This window comes from Macaca fascicularis, chromosome 6 (genome assembly GCF_037993035.2).
Source record: "Macaca fascicularis isolate 582-1 chromosome 6, T2T-MFA8v1.1".
Lineage (NCBI taxonomy): Eukaryota > Metazoa > Chordata > Mammalia > Primates > Cercopithecidae > Macaca > Macaca fascicularis.
Window position 1 is genome coordinate 55,678,437 of NC_088380.1, and position 18,312 is coordinate 55,696,748.

General features: G+C 36.1%; 1 protein-coding gene across 7 annotated transcripts in view; it reads right to left on the reverse strand.

Moving 5' to 3' along the window:
- Positions 1 to 18,312, reverse strand: part of EMB (embigin) — a 75,406-nt gene that overhangs the window by 14,010 nt on the left and 43,084 nt on the right. For 3 of the 7 annotated variants that reach the window (XM_073995121.1, XM_073995124.1, XM_073995122.1), the window contains 4 exons: positions 15,922 to 16,198; positions 15,053 to 15,086; positions 12,637 to 12,691; positions 8,509 to 12,057 (listed from right to left, as the gene is read on the reverse strand). In XM_073995121.1, coding sequence (XP_073851222.1) covers positions 12,040 to 12,057; positions 12,637 to 12,691; positions 15,053 to 15,086; positions 15,922 to 16,198 — 384 coding nt within the window. In that variant the 3' untranslated portion in view covers positions 8,509 to 12,039. Of the gene's footprint in view, positions 1 to 6,174; positions 12,058 to 12,636; positions 12,692 to 15,052; positions 15,087 to 15,921; positions 16,199 to 18,312 lie in introns of those variants that run through there. The other 4 variants (XM_073995123.1, XM_065546239.2, XM_065546238.2 and 1 more) reach the window with 2 other exon arrangements.

The following is an 18,312-nucleotide window of genomic DNA, read 5'->3' on the forward strand; positions in this document are numbered from 1 at the left end:
TATATCCCATACCTGGCCCAGAGGGTCCCACACCCACTGAGCCTCCCGCATTGCTAGCACGGCAGTCTGAGATCTAACTGCAAGGCGGCAGTGAGGCGGGTGTGGGCGGGGGGGGTGCCTGTAATTGCTGAGGCTTAAGTAGGTAAACAAAGCCTCCGGGAAGCTCGAATTGGGTGGAGCCCACCACAGCTCAAGGAGGATGGCCTGCCTCTGTAGACTTCTCCTCTGGGGACAGGGCATAGCTAAACAGAAAGCAGCAGAAACCTCAGTAGAGGTAAATGTCCCTGTCTGACAGCTTTGAAAAGAGCAATGGATCTCCCAGCACGAAGGCTGAGGTCTGAGAATGGACAGACTGTCTGCTCAAGTAGGTCCCTGTCCCCTGAGTAGCCTAACTGGGAAACATGCCCGACTAGGTGCAGACCGACACCTCACACATCACACGGTAGACACCCCTGAGACGAAGCTTCCAGAGCAAGAATCAGAGAGCAATACTCGCTGTTCAGCAATATTCTATCTTCTGCAGTCTCCGCTGCTGATACCCAGGCAAACAGAGTCTGGAGTGGACCTCAATCGAACTCCAACAGACCTACAACTGAGGGTCCTGAATGTTAGAAGGAAAACTAACAAACAGAAAGGACACCCACACCAAAACCCCATCAGTACATCACCATCATCAAAGACCAAAGGCAGATAAAACCACAAAGATGGGGGAAAAGCAGTGCAGAAAAGCTGGAAATTCAAAAAATCAGAGCGCATCTCCTGCTCCAAAGGAACGCGGCTCATTGACAGCAACGGGACAAAGCTGGATGGACAATGACTTCGACGAGTCAAGAGAAGAAGGCTTCAGTTGATCGAACTTCTCAGAGCTAAAGGAGGAACTACATAACCAGCGCAAAGAAACTAAAAACCTTGAAAAAAGATTTGATGAATGGCTAACTAGAATAACCAACGTAGAGAATTCCTCAAAAGAACTGATAGAGATGAAAACCATAACATGAGAACTACGTGACAAATGCACAAGCTTCAGTAACCGACTCGATCAACTGGAAGAAAGAGTATCAGCGATTGAAGATCAAATGAATGAAATGAAGAGAGAAGAGAAGTTTAGAGAAAAAAGAGTAAAAAGAAATGAACAAAGCCTCCAAGAAGTATGGGATTATGTGAAAAGACCAAATCTATGTCTGATTGGAGTGCCTAAAAGTGACAGGGAAAATGGAACAAGTTGGAAAACACTCTGCAGGATATCATCCAGGAGAACTTCCCCGCTTAGCAGGGCAGGCCAACATTCAAATTCAGGAAATACAGAGAATGCCAAAACGATACTCCTCGAGAAGAGCAACTCCAAGACACATAATTGTCAGATTCACCAAAGTTGAAATGAAGGAAACAATGTTAAGGGCAACCAGAGAGAAAGGTCGGGTTACACACAAAGGGAAGCCCATCAGACTAACAGCAGATCTCTTGGCAGAAACTCTCCAAGCCAGAAGAGAGTGGGGGCCAATATTCAACATTCTAAAAGAAAAGAATTTTCAACCCAGAATTTCATATCCAGGCAAACTAAGTTTCATAAGTGAAGGAGAAGTAAAATCCTTTACAGACAAGTAAATGCTGAGAGATTTTGTCACTACCAGGTCTGCCCTACAAGAGATGTTGAAGGAAGCACTAACCATGGAAAGGAATAGCAGGTATCAGCCATTGTAAAAACATGTCAAAATGTAAAGTCCATCGATGCTAGGAAGAAACTGCATCAAGTAGCAAGCAAAATAACCAGCTAATATCATAATGAAAGGATCAAGTTCACACATAACAATATTAGCCTCAAATGTAAATGGACTAAATGGTCCAATTAAAAGACACAAACTGGCAAAGTGGATAAAGAGTCAAGGCCCATCAGTTTGCTGTATTCAGGAGACTCATCTCACTTGCAGAGACACACATAGGCTCACAATAAAGGGATGGAGGAAGATCTACCAAGCAAATGGAAAACAAAAAAAAATGCAGGTGTTGCAATACTAGTCTCTGATAAAACAGACTTTAAACCATCAAAGATCAAAAGATAAAGAAGGCCAACATAATGGTAAAGGGATCAATTCATCAGAAGAGCTAACTATCCTAACTATATATGCACCCAATACAGGAGCACCCAGATTCATAAAGCAAGTCATTAGAGACTTACAAAGAGACTTAGACTCCCATACAATAATAATGGGAGACTTTAACGCCCCACTGTCAACATTAGACAGATCAACGAGACAGAAAGTTAACAAAGATATCCAGGAATTGAACTCAACTCTGCACCAAGCAGACCTAATAGACATCTACAGAACTCTCCACCCCAAATCAACAGACTATACATTCTTCTCAGCACCACATCGCACTTATTCCAAAATTGACCACATAATTGGAAGTAAAGGACTCCTCAGCAAATGTACAAAAACAGTTATTATAACAAACTGTCTCTCAGAACACAGTGCAATCAAACTAGAACTCAGGACTAAGACACTCAATCAAAACCGCTCAACTACATGGAAACTGAACAACCTGCTCCTGAATGACTACTGGGTACATAATGAAATGAAGGCAGAAATAAAGATGTTCTTTGAAACCAATAAGAACAAAGACACACCACACCAGAATCTCTGGGACACATTTAAAGCAGTGTGTAGAGGGAAATTTATAGCACTAAATGCCCACAAGAGAAAGCTGGATACCCTAACAGCACAATTAAAAGAACTAGAGAAGCAAGAGCAAACACATTCAAAAGCTAGCAGAAGGCAAGAAACAACTAAGATCAGAGCAGAACTGAAGGAGATAGAGACACAAAAAACCCTCCACAAAATCAACAAATCCAGGAGCTGGTTTTTTGAAAAGATCAACAAAATTGATAGACCGCTAGCAAGACTAAAAAAGGAGAAAAGAGAGAAGAATCAAATAGAAGCAATAAAAAATGATAAAGGGGATATCACCACCGACCCCACAGAAATACAAACTACCTGCCATCACAGAATACTATAAAAACCTCTACGCAAATAACCTAGAAAACCTAGAAGAAATGGATAATTTCCTGGACACTTATACTCTCCCAAAAATAAACCAGGAAGAAGTTGAATCCCTGAATAGACCAATAGCAGGCTCTGAAATTGAGCCAATAATTAATAGCTTACCAACCAAAAAAAGTCCAGGACCAGACATATTCACATCCGAATTCTACCAGAGGTACAAGGAGGAGTTGATATCATTCCTTCTGAAACTATTCCAATCAATAGAAAAAGAGGGAATCCTCCCTAACTCATTTTATGAGGCCAACATCATCCTGATACCAAAGCCTGGCAGAGACACAACAAAAAAAGAGAATTTTAGACCATATCCCTGATGAACATCAATGCAAAAATCCTCAATAAAATACCGGCAAACCGAATCCAGCAGTGCATCAAAAAGGTTATCCACCATGATCAAGTGGGCTTCATCCCTGGGATGCAAGGCAGATCAACATATGCAAATCAATAAACGTAATCCAGCATATAAACAGAACCAAAGACAAAAACCACATGATTAACTCAATAGATGCAGAAAAGGCCTTTGACAAAACTCAACAGCCCTTCATGCTAAAAACTCTCAATAAATTCAGTATTGATGGAACATATCTCAAAATAATAAGAGCTATTTATGACAAACCCACAGCCAATATCATACTGAATGGGCAGAAACTGGAAGCATTCCCTTTGAAAACTGGCACAAGACAGGGATGCCCTCTCTCACCACTCCTGTTCAACATAGTTTTGGAAGTTCTGGCTAGGGCAATCAGGCAAGAGAAAAAAATCAAGGGTATTCAGTTAGGAAAAGAAGAAGTCAAATTGTCCCTGTTTGCAGATGACATGATTGTATATTTAGAAAACCCCATCATCTCAGCCCAAAATCTCCTGAAGCTGATAAGCAACTTCAGCAAAGTCTCAGGATACAAAATCAATGTGCAAAAATCACAGGCATTCTTATACACCAATAACAGACAAACAGTGAGTCCAATCATGAATGAACTTCCATTCACAATTGCTTCAAAGAGAATAAAGTACCTAAAATCCAACTTACAAGGGATGTGAAGGACCTCTTCAAGGAGAGCTACAAACCACTGCTCAGTGAAATAAAAGAGGACGCAAAAAAATGGAAGAACATACCATGCTCATGGATAGGAAGAATCAATATTGTGAAAATGGCCATACTGCCCAAGGTATTTATTATAGAGTCATTGCCATCCCCATTAGCTACCAATGACTTTCTTCACAGAATCGGAAAAAACTGCTTTAAAGTTCATATGGAACCAAAGAAGAGCCCACATTGCCAAGACAATCCTAAGCCAAAAGAACAAAGCTGGAGGCATCACTCTACCTGACTTCAAACTATACCACAAGGCTACAGTAACCAAAACAGCATGGTACTGGTACTAAAACAGAGATATAGACCAATGGAACAGAACAGAGCCCTCAGAAATAATACCACACATTTACAGCCATATGACCTTTGACCAACCGAACAAAAACAAGAAATGGGGAAAGGATTTCCTATTTAATAAATGGTGCTGGGAAAATTGGCTAGCCATAAGTAGAAAGCTGAAACTGGATCCTTTCCTTTCTCCTTATATGAAAATTAATTCAAGATGGATTAGAGACTTAAATGTTTAGACCTAAGACCGTAAAAGCACTAGAAGAAAACTTAGGCAATACCATTCAGGACATAGGCATGGGCAAGAACTTCATGTCTAAAACATCAAAAGCAATGGCAACAAAAGCCAACATTGATAAATGGGATCTAATTAAACTAAAGAGTTTCTGCATAGCAAAAGAAACTACCATCAGAGTGAACAGGCAACCTACAGAATGGGAGAAAATTTTTGCAGTCTACTCATCTGACAAAGGGCTAATATCTAGAACCTATAAAGAACTCAATCAAATTTACAAGAAAAAAACAAACAACCCCATCAAAAAGTAGGCAAAGGATATGAATAGACACTTCTCAAAAGAAGACATTCATACAGCCAACAGACACATGAAAAAATGCTCATCATCACTGGCCATCAGAGAAATGCAAATCAAAACCACAATGAGATACCATCTCACACCAGTTAGAATGGCAATCATTACAAAATCAGGAAACAACAGGTGCTGGAGAGGATGTGGAGAAATAGGAACACTTTTACACTGTTGGTGGGATTGTAAACTAGTTCAACCATTGTGGAAAACAGTGTGGCGATTCCTCAAGGATCTAGAACTAGAAATACCATTTGACCCAGCCATCCCATTACTGGGGATATACCCAAAGGATTATAAGTCATGCTGCTATAAAGACACATGCACACATATGTTTATTGCAACACTATTCACAATAGCAAAGACTTGGAATCAACCCAAATGCCCCTCAGTGACAGACTGGATTAAGAAAATGTGGCACATATACACCATGGAATACTATGCAGCCATAAAAAAGGATGAGTTTGTGTCCTTTGTAGGGACATGGATACAGCTGGAAACCATCATTCTCAGCACACTGTTGCAAGAACAGAAAACCAAATACTGCATGTTCTCACTTATAGGTGGGAACTGAACAATGAGATCACTTGGACACAGGAAGCGGAACATCACACACTGGGTCCTATTGTGGGTAGATGGAGGGGGGGAAGGATAGCATTAGGTGATATACCTAATATAAATGACGAGTTAATGGGTAAAGCACACCAACATGGCACATGTATACATATGTAACAAAGCTGCACGTTGTGCACATGTAGCCTAGAACTTAAGTTATAATAAATAAATAAATAAATTACAGTGAAACATTTAAAAAAGTTATTTTCTTTATAGTAATAAAAACTATTTCTTATATGCAAAAAAAAACTATATCTATTTTTATGAAGTTCATTACTGCCTTTTAAACTGTTCAAATATATATTGGGATACTTTGAAAATTCCTTTCTGAAAGACTTCTGACTTCTGGTTTGATGTGTTAAACTAGAATCCCAGCTCTAGGTGCACTTTTTCACTGCGCTTGAGAAGGACATATTGTTCAACATGATTTAAATTACTTGTGAGTATACACAAAGAAAAAAAAAAAACTAATGTTTTCTGTTTAGTGCCTTTATATTCTCTTTTAAACTACTATTAAAAAATAAAAAGTATGACAATGTTTTCCAATACTTAAATTTTTAATTCACAAAGTATCATTTTATTCAATTTAATTGCATATTAGATGTATCTTTTGAGTTACATGAAATAGAAAATGTTTTTTAAACATTCCTATATAGACATTTTGTGCTATTTACACAGTACAGAAAGCCCTCGATGAGAATTTAGGCACATATGCTTACAAAGGAAAACATTATAATTATTAGAAAGTATGACAAAATAAATCCATGATCCTTGATTTAAATAAAACTAAAGATTATGATCATATTTCTTTCTTTAAAGGTACAAAGACAGTTAATAAAATGCTAAAGTTATAAACATTACGTGCTATGATTTTGCAGCATTAAATAGTATTACAGTTACATAAGTAATAAATCTAACATTGTGCTACATTATTTTCTAAAGTAAATTAAAAATTAAATAGCAAAATCAGTTTTTATAAACAAAGTTTTTAAATGTAATAAGCCAACACATAAAAATAATAAACATAGTGTTGCAGGTTAATCATGTGATTAAAAGTAATTTTGACAATGTTATTCATGAATTATTTTCACTGACTTCATAAACAAATTTTATTGTAAAAGCACAATCACGCATTCATGATTCACTGAGAATCACACAGACATTATTATGGTACATGAATCAGAAGATATGCAAGTCCAAAGAATTCTCCAGTACATTCCATAGGCCAGCAAAAACATGACTTTGACAGCTTCTCTTACAATTTGTGAATGATACTTTTGCATACCAATAAATCCCAACCTGTTAGATGCTTTTGGAGATTAATAGAACTTTAAGCTTACTAAACTGTTTCATTATAGGCAGTTTATATAGTGAGACTCACCTGACATTTACTTAAAATGGCTATTTCCCTATGTTTACTAAAAATGGCTATTTCTCTGAAAGTTGATTTTTGTTTATCATTTACTTGTTGCAGATGCCACTGTTGTGTCTAGGGCAGATGATCCATAACATACTTAAATGCTCTCTGCAGGCTAAATGTGTGACCAGAGAGTATTTTCTGCCTGTTATCCTGGTGAAATCATAAAAAGCACCTTCTTTCACTTTCAGTGGTTGGATGATAAATTTTAAGGCCACCCTCCCAATTTATACGTAAAATTACAAAAAAAAAGAAAAAAGAAAGAAAGAGTGCTAAGGCAAATAAATGTGTCCTGATTCCCCAGCACCACTATAGGGACATAAGAGTGGCAAAGCATGGGTTCCATAAAAATTACATGGAATTTATGATATAACTGACCAGTTGAAAGGAATAAAATTGATATTAAAAAATACAGATTACAGATAATAGCCTTGTTTTCTAAGAAGCATGTAATTTGCAGGCCAAAGCTGTTCAACATGGCGGTTAATCCTAGGTTCTTCAGGAGGACTCCGTGAATGTGAATCTCAGCTCTAAACACTTACAGACAGAGTGACTTTAGGCAGCTTACCTAATCTCTCTAAGCTGGAGTTTCCTCATTTATAAAAAAGTAGATATTAACCGTTTTTACAGCATAGGACCATTGTGTGGATTAAATGAACAAAACATGTCAAAGCATTTTGTACAGTGCCCATCATATGCCATGTACTAAATGTCAGTTATTATTATTCTTAGTGAAGCAGAATTCAATTGGTAAACAGGGCATGTAACTGACCTTCTGGATACAGTGCAGATACATTCCTAAGTATCATATGAAAGCAGGATCCATAATTCCATTTCCTTTTTCTCAGTACTAGACTAGGATAAATTCATGGTTAATTAATCAAAATCAAAATAGGCATTACATAAATCTGTATAACTTAAGATTCTAAAATAATTGAGTCATACTTCTATTTTTCATTCATTTAATAAGTATTTATTCAGAATGTAGTACAAATAGGTCACTTTGCCTTTAATTAATACTGCGACACATACTTGATTTCCACCTATAGATGAACAATGCTAATGAGGAATAGGTCCCCAATTCCTTGCATAAATTTGTTCAATTAGACAAAACGAAAGAAACGCTTTCAGTGATCAAAACTAAACTATGAAACTGTGAAAATAATTATACGTTTTAGGATTAAATTTTGAATTGGATCTGAGATATTCTGAAGTATACTGGCAGGGGAAAGTGGAACGAGGTTAGGGAGTGAACACAAACATCAACTCTCTACAGTACGATGTAAAGGAATACAATCGCTAAATTTCGGAGGGAACAGACACAGGGTCTTCCTCTGTCTCCCGGGCTGAAGTGCAGTGGCAATCACAGCTCAGTGCAGCCTCAAACTCCTGGGCTCAAGTAATCCTCCCGCCTCAGCTTAGTTGGAACTACAGGCAAGTACCATGCCTGGTTAATTTCTTTTTTATTTTTTGTAGAGACAGGGTCTTCTTACTCTGTTGCCCAGGCTACTCTCAAGTTCCTATCCTCATGTGATACATCCTCCTTGGCCTCCCAAAGTTCTGAGATTATAGGTGTGAGCCACCATACCTGGCCTAAAATTCTTTATATTTAAAATCAATGCATTATTGGAATAAAGGATAAAAATAAGGTTTGCATTTGTACTGTCCATGAAACATGAAGAATAAGGGAAATTTAAGTAAGTTGAATGCAACATAATCTGTGTAATAGTTTAGGAATTAGACTCCTTTTGCTCAGAAGACACTAATTCATTATTAAAGAAAATATGACTGGACCTTTATACTATTCTATGTTTTTTTCAAAGTAAAAGAAGCAAATACTGAAGTTATAAAAGCTTGTTTTTCTTTATAATTTTTTTCAATTATGATTTGTCACAATTTAGATTGTTTTTCTAAGAACAAGTAGAAATTTACAATATTTAATTTTTATTTATACATTCATCCATTCAATACACATTTTAAGACATCTGTATTGCACCCTTGCACTGGTAGTTACAGGACAAAGAAAGAAAATAATCCAAGAGAGAGAACAACAAATGTGTATTCAGAACACAGAGTAACAAACACAAATAAATGTGGAGTTATTTAAGCATGTAAGATGGTAATTGCTCTACTAGGTATGGGGGCTTCTCTAAGACACAAGATCAGATTAAAGCCTTGAAAGATAACCTGGGGTTAGTCAAGCAGGTGGAAGTGTGAAGAGCACTTTCTGAGCGGAATCTCCATGTGCCAAGTCTAGTTCAAGAGACTGGATAGAGATTAGCAATTTGGAGAATGCAATATTAAGAAATGGCAAAGGTGAGCCTACAGAGATTCCAAAGTTGCATAGTGAGGTTTGTGTTTGAGAAAGTGGACTCAGGCAGCCATGCAAAAGAGGGATTAATAGAAAAGGAGACTGAGGTAGGAAAATCAAGGCATTAGCTGTTGCAGCTGGTGAGGGCAGAGTTGGGAAGGCAATGGGGTGGATTCATGAACTATTAAAAAGGTCAAAGGAGGAGGGATTCATGACCTATAAGTGTTAATTAACACAGAAGAAGAAAATATCACAATGAGTTCTAGATCGGGGTCTGAGAAGCTAGATGTTGGAATAATAACAAAAAGACTGCAAAAGGAGATTTACACTTTGGCAAAAAAAATGTGTATGAAAGTATCTGAGAATTTTATGCCATCATTAAATCTACTTATTATGCTGAAAATCCTTGTTAGCTGGAAAGACTAAGAGAATTACCCAAGGTGCCTAATATATAAACTTGAGTAGTTTTCCTACTTCAGCTTTTATGTGGCTTATTATTTGCAGTCAATTTACAGTTGGTCAGTATTAGTTAATCCAGTTATCATCACTATAAGATTGGTTAATGGAAGCAGATTAAAATCCAACAGTGGTAATTTTCTAGAAGTCCTCTAGAAAGAGTATAAAAAGCCAAACATCAACTTTAATTTTTGAGTACTTTTCCTACTTAAGGTTACTGAAATAAAGTATTTTTGCAAAAAACAAACAAACAAACAAACAAAACAAACAAACAAACAAAACACAGTATTGCCAATTAAAAATTCAATTTACTCTAGAAATATTTCTGATTATTTTACCTTCAGGAAGCAATGCTTCTTGCTTGAAAATTGTATCAGCCTTGAAGGTTAGTGGTGGCAAAATGGAAGAATGCATACTACAGATGGGCTATACATTTGTTGGGCTACACATTTGTTTCCTTGTGTTCTATATTCCCAGTCACAAATATACTGCTTTGAATTGTATTTAGTCAAACAGCAGATTTGACTAATATTTCCCCGAATTCAAAGAGTTTAGATTAATTAAGCTGATTGGTTATCTACCATTATATAGATATCATCCAAATAATGTCAAAATAATAATTAATTAAATTAAAATAAATGCATGGACCTGAGACCAGAATAAAATGAAAACCAAGAATAAAATGAAGTTTGCCATTACTGGGATGTATTCAAGTTCAGCAAACTTACATGTGTAGTTAGGATGCTTTACAACAAAATATTGCATTTTGTTATACCAACAAAGAATTCACCAGCTTCCAAGTCACTACCTTATGTGTATTATTCATACTAGTAATAATGGTAAACATTAGTGATATAATTTTCACTACCAAAATTTTATTACATTTTTCTTAGCCAATATATGGAGTAAATTTTTATAAAGTATTTCTTTTCAAATCATTGAATTACTCCTCCCCAACCTTTAAATCCCCTAGTCGCCAAGAATCTTGGGTTCCACACCACCACTCTTCTGTTCTTAAAGTTGTTGCCCTGCGAGCAGTGCAACACTGCGCCCACCAGTTCCAAGGACACATCATGGTCATTTACCTTATCTAGCATCCTGTGGCATGATTTTTAGTATTTCATTCAAGCACTGACAACTTTTCATGTCGATTCAGATTTTATAAGATTTGATTACAGTGAGTTTATAAAATATTTCAGTTATATACGCAATAGAAACAACGCATCCTATTTTTGAAGATAAGTCTAAAGCATTCACAGCAATAAAAAAGAAGTACTTTAGTACTTCTGGACTTCAGTCGAGGAAATTATTATTGTAAAGCACTAATAATACAAGTTTAGATATCTAACCAGCCATAGATACCAGGAAGCCAGGTGTTAAATCAAAGACACCAGGAAACCATGAGCCACAAAAGCATCAGTGTAGGAGTGTTTTAGGTATTACAACTATATGGACCTGTACTCTAAAACATAAACAATGGTGTACCTTATGAAGTTCGAAACCCTAATTAAAGACTAATAAGCACTTTAGCCTGGTGGGGAGAGTAGTGGTTATGAGTGGAATAAAGACTGGAAAATTTGCTTTTGTAGTGACAGAGCTTTAGAGTAAGCACAGTTTTATTTATTTGCCTTAAGCCAATATTTCTGGATAAAAGGTATGTTTTTCTTGTGGAGATTGTAGAATAACTATCATTAGCAAAGGCAGAAAGTATTCAACTTAGTAAAGACATATTTTTTCACTATCCCAGAAAGATGACCTTTATATAAAAACTGTTACATATACTTCCATAGATACTAATAATAAGCATGATTTTGTAAAAAAATAACTTTCTAAGACAAATGGCAAAGGCTTTCTTTTTCATGAATTCTTTGGTTATAAACAGGTTTTGAGTGATTTTTATTCTATGAAGTATTAAGTGATTCTGCTGATATCTGTTCCATGTGTACTCTGAAGACCAGAATATAATTAATTTTATTCTGGTCTACCATATTTATTCTGATTTACATTGCTTTTATGTAACATAATTACAGAATGAAAATATACCCTTAGATCTGAGATAGCATGTATTATTGATGAAGCTCCTCTCCTGCTGAGCATGCTGCATAAGCTTTTCATCCTTTTAAAACTAAAAACTCAGAGGTTCTTAACAGGAAGGATAAAGAAAGCTGAAATACGAACTCTGTATATCTTCCAATGATTCTCGACATGAGGTTTTGCATTCACTGGCCCAGAGATTCCTGAGTTAAATAAAGTATAATCAAATATAATTAGTATGTTCTGGTTACTTTATAGTAACTTACTATCACTTTAGCAAAGCAAAAAATACTGGGAAGTGAGGGATCCAATCTACTGCCAAAACAAAGATCTCCTACTCTAATGTTGATGAACTAAAAATTTTGAATCTAATCAGCAAAGAAAGTTAGCATATTATATGCATAAGTTTACACCCCCAAATATATGGGAATAGATGAAACTAAAATAACAGAAAATCCAGAAAATTTGAGAGGAAAACAAATACAGCTACATGAAAAACTGTAAAAGAAACTAGCCCATGGTGATAAAATAAAATATGTAGCCAGTGCAAAAGATTTACTTCTAGATTGGTTGCTATGTGCCCTCTGGTGGAAAAGGAAAGTATTTATTTTTGTACAACTATACTGTATATATTCCCCTATAATAGTGTAAACAAGCATATTTGAGCACATCATAAATGACCAGATCTTTTACGGAACTAAAAAAAAAGTAACTGACTAATAGGTAGCCTATGTATATTGAATTTTACCTTTTATTTGGAATATCATTCAGAAGTAACTTACATTTTTTCTATGCCTGGGGACATTATTTTCTATACCATTGCTATCATCTGATTTCCTGTACAGAAAACAAAAAAGAAAATTACTAAATGTTTGTATTATATAAAATTAAGTAAGTACATCACTGATATGGCTATCAGGTTAAAATGTAAAATGTCAATACAGACAGAATTCTTTCTTCCTAAAAATATTTTACTTACAATGTTGAATTTATTTTTATGGCATTGCTTGAAGAGGAGCCGTAACCACAAATGATAGTGATAAAGGCTTGTTGATTTTATGCACAGGGAGAATTGCTTCTGCCCAAGCATGAGTGAGGACTTGGGCATAAAGACCATAACTTATGTGTGGTTTTGGAAACATGCAAGGTAACAGCCAATTAGGAGGTCAGCCAACATGTGTGATATTGGTGCTATACATTTGTGTGCTTATTACACTGAATTAGAGGTTAAAAATGGTTCTTTTTCCACCCAAAGTTTATCACAGCAGGATTACAAATGTGGGCCTCAGATTCTAAAGATTGACTAAAACTAAATAACCAGTATGCATAATGAATACATTGCCCTTCAAGGTTTTGGGGGCAGGCTTCAATTATCAAATCATAATGCATATCATAAGACAGTGTTACTTATAATTAACAGATAATATTTTCTAAAAAAAAGAAATCCCACCTGAGTGCTTCTTTTTCTTTTGTGTGTACTCTTCAGAAGCAGAATAATGGCCACTAAGAAAACACCTCAGCAACTATTGCAAGAAATGGTTTGAGGGGCACCAAAAAGCTCATTGTTCTGAATGAGTTCAAGTGCCCTTGATATTTGTATGCAATCTAAAGATAGTGAAATAACCTAAAGATAAGAAAAACTAAACACCTTCAGTGATCCTTATGGTGCTGTATAAGATGAGCAAAATGATGTATATTAACCCAATTTTCAGAAAAAAAAAAATTCATCTTTTACACTACAGATTGAATCCATTTTACATTGTTCAGAAGTGATGGTCCATTCCACACTGTTCTGGCACCATCCCTTCAGAGTGTGTTTTAAATCAGAATGCAACCTCCAAATGTGAGCTCAGAGGAATGGTTAGAGACAGTGGGAGGCAGAGCTCAGAGAATAAAGGAACCCGAGCAAGGTTCTGTCTTCAAATATGTCAATGACTGTCACGTTTGTTATATGATGCTAAGAACAAGAAAAAGGCCAACACATGGAAATAGGAAAGATTAAAAGTTCAAATCAACATAAATGTCGACGCTCTCCAGAAAGAGAAGGGATTCCTTTGGGAGAGATACAATTCCCTTCCAACTATAGGTGTCTATGATTCTAAGACAATGCTGCTTTTCTCTATCTGGTGTTATAGGATTTCTGATGTAGTTATTTTGTGCCCTTAACCTGGAAGCTCATATCATATTGGTTTATTTTACCAGCCTATGTGAACTGAGTGAACATGATTATTTGAATAATGTCTACAAACATCTAAATGACAACTGTCTACTCCACTCCTGCTATTTGTGCCTGTAACACCCTCTCCATAGAGCTCCTGTTGGCTGATAAACTCTAAGTGCCATTTTGTGTTGGTAATAGTTGCTCAGGCCTTCCACTTCTCAAGTTTCTTGCAGCAACTTTAATCTAGCCTCGTTTTCCTGGCCCCCAGCCCTTGGCTCTATTGTTCAGGCGTTAATCCCAGTGTTAGACACCTCTGTCACTGGCCTCCGTACTCAGTTCTCCGCCTTGGAGGAATTTGGAACTCCCATCTTTGCCAAACTAAATTACATCCCTGGTGATTTTATTTCCAGATCTCCTCATGCTTAACTCTAAACAAAGGCTGTGTAAGAGAACCTGTGGCACAATTTGTGTTCTCTGAATAACTAATAGAATTCTAGGCCAGTGATTTTCAACAGACAGAAGATCAAAACCATTCGTAGATGTTTTCAAGAAATACAGATGCCGTAGCCCCAACCCAAGAGATTCTGATCCAGGAGATTCAGCAAGGTCTGAGCAACTGTATCTTTAAAGAGACTCTTAAGTGATCAAAAATAGCCAGGCTTGAGAACCATTGCTTTAAAAAAATAATATTAAATACTTCTGATGGTTACTGTACACCTTCTGTGCACCAAAACCTATGCTACGCATTTACACATATAAAATACTCATTCCATCCAACAAGCTCATATGGTGAGTACTATTATTAAATCCATTTTGTAGAGAAGAAAGCTGAAGTACAGAGAAGTGCAGGTAGTAAGTGATGAAGAAGAATTCTCACGGAGGCAGGCAGACTTGGAATGCCACTTTTCACCACCACATGGACATATACAGAAAATACTCCTCTGCCTTTTTTCCCCCAACTGCAAACATTTCATTCAATTTTATATGTCCCTATATTTTACTCAAGTGAAAATTAATCTGTAAAAAATAATACTTACAGCTGTTCAGTCTGCTCAAATTCTTTCCCCTCATCTGTGTAACAAAAGAAGAATTTGACTATGAAGTTGGTTTGTCATTTTTATGGAACATATATGCTCAATTAAACCTCCTTCCTATGTAAGAAAGTACTATGCAGTTTCTCCTGTTTGGAATGAAGGAGAGACATGCTACCTTAGACACCTACACCTCCTTCATCTGCACTACAGACCTTATCTGCATTTCTGATCAAACATAGTTTAGTGGCTTGGTATTTTCAAAAACATGACTGCTTAGTTTGTCATTACTTAAATCATTAAAATTTAGTACAAAATCAGTAAAGAAAACAGGATGTAAGGTCAATTTTCTCGAGGATTATTGCTTTATCAACCTGTAACCCATCAGGCACAGGCTGCAAAAATAGGAAATGACAGGACAGTCTCTCTTCAATGAGAACTCTGGAATGGTTAATAAAATATTTTTTTAAATGATAATCTAAGTGAAAGAAAAACTGTTTCTTTGAGACTTTTTATATTAAGCTATCATAGATTTTTCTAATAATCCAGGGCCAGAATACATATCACCTAACTGGTACTTAGGTACCAGTAGCACCAAAAAAAGGCGAGGGGATTAGGGGTGAGGTGGGGAAGAGAAAGAAAAAAGGCACTTTTATTTTCAGGAATTGAAACAGGAAGACCATTGATACATGTTTCTACCTCACTGTCACCATTGTTGTAAACCTAAATAATGCTCCAAATAAGAAAATGAAGATTTTCCCCAAAAATCCTAAAGTCATTGCAATGTATCAAATCATAATCCATATAAGTAAATGATACTTATAATTAACTGATAATACTTTCTAAAAAAACCAAAAAACAAAAAGTAATCCCACCTGAGTGCTTCTTTTCCTTTTGTGTGTACTTTTCACAAAGCAGAATGGCGGCCACTAAAAGAACCACCTCAGCTACTATTGCAAGAAATGGTTTGAGGGGCACCAAATAGCTCAGCACCACAAGCTCAATGTGTTCTTCACTCTCGCCTACTTGGAATAGTGCATGGCACCAGTAAGATCCCCCATCTTCCTCCAAAAGTTGTGTTATCTTCAGCTTTGTTTCATTAGCATATGTTCCATTGATCACATATTTATTCATTTGAACACCAACAGGAACCTAATATAAGGAGACATTAAAATCCATTCCTATCATAGTACATAAAAGATACATGATGTAGTTTCTGAGTGAAAGCTATAAGATAATGCCAACAATATTGCTTACTAGAGAAAAGCATATTAAAATGTATGAGAGGTTATCTATAACAGACTTAAGTCTTATCAGAGTTTGATCTCCCAGGGAACAAACAAAGAAAACATGTATACATTGCTATAAGGATTTAGCAGTGAATGTTTAAAACTACAAAGAAGCAAGTAGGTCATCATGGCTAAATATTATAGAAGAACTAAAAACAGAAAAATCCCAAACATCTGAGTCTCACATTCCTATCCTTGCCTAGTGCTTTAGTCAAAGTACTTTTTCCTTCACAAGCACAGGCACATATTTAAACAACTACCACCCTGAAAGCTACTATTTCTGATAATTCCTATAAAGAAAAATTGCTCACTCCGACAATGTGATTTCCCCAGGCTAGAAATGAAGATGAAACTTTCAGGCCTTTGGAGGTGATGTAGATAGAATGGAGGGGACCCCCTGTGAGCCTGGGATCCAAAGTGAACTGCACACCTTCTGCCTTTTCATATCCGAATTTCTTTCTCTCTCAGGTAAGCTGGCTTCTAAGAGTTGCTGGGTTTTCCACAGCCTCACAAGATGACATACTAAGCTATTTTGGGCTGTTTTATTTAATCTATTTAAATTAAATTTTATTCCCAAGCCATTTGATGCTTTCCCTGCTCCATCACTCAACCGCACTGTTCAATAAGTGGTAATCTGCATACAAATATTCTCAGAGCTTATCAAAGGAAGAACTATCTGTGAATATATTATTTGTGCAAAAAAAATTACAGCAACCTGGCACCATGTGCACAGCACTGCCTGGGATGTTTGGTACAGATTGGTCAGAGCTAATCAATCAAAATACCATATTTTTAATAAGTACCCAGCTGATTCTGACGCACATGGTTGGTCTACATTTTGAAAAGGCATTTGTGCTCAAGTTTTGACCTGCCCCCTGTTCCCCACACTTTTCTCACACCCTAATATGACTCATGCTTAGAGTCAAATTAAGAGGATAATGACTAGTATAGCAATGGACGGAAGCACCAGTACGTCTAAAATGACATTTTCAACATCGGATATAATTAGATGAAGGGTAATGTTTTTCACGTATTGTCGTACCACGTACAGATCAATAAATAAAGCTGTGTATTTCAAATACCACAGTTGACATTTGTTTTTACAAAATTACACTTTTTAAAAAAAATTACATATACACAATGATTGCCTTTCCTCATCATCCATCAGAAGACAAGCAGGAGTAGGAATGGCTTTAGTCTGCATCTACGGGATTTTGTTGGAACTATTTCATTGAAAAACTGAACCTGTTAGCACAGAATAAGTCACACTCCCTTCTGAGTCATTTATCTGTCATCCTTCAATAGTCTATAATAACACCAATTTTGTCTAAGAAAGAATTTAATATTTCATTGTAACATCTACACTGTCTCACATGTTCCTTCTACAATTATAGCTTGCCTTTAACGGGACTTTAAATTGTAATGTTTATTAGTGCTAGGGCAAAGGAAGGGTGTCTCCTAAAGGACAATGTCCTACATTTTCCTGCCATTAGAGGCTATTTGGGGAGAAGAAAGGAAACCAGAAATTATTTACAAAATACTCATGTTTTTCTTAATATCAGCTCTCTGAATAGTGATTTCTCTTAGTAAAAAAGGAATTAAAAGTATTTGGCTTCTCTCAGGTATCTTGAAAAGGCCAATGACAATTACTGATAGAACTCAAGATGTAATATTAAGTTACAAAGTTTTCATTATTTTCTCAAATAGTGCCATTATTTTCCATTCTATCACAGATGTTTCAGGAGACAGAATCCCAAAAAGGTGGCTAGCGTTTTTTCTAGTTACTTTCACGGAATGATTTTTAAAAAGAATCTTTTCTAATGGAGTTATTTCTAAACTAGGCAACTATACACAAAATGTAATTTCTTTTCAAAGAATGTAATTAAATTGTTAAACCTAAAAAACAAAGTACCAGCTAATGAAACGTTAAGAGTATCTTCATATGTATAATGTAAACATGCCAAAAACCATCAAATA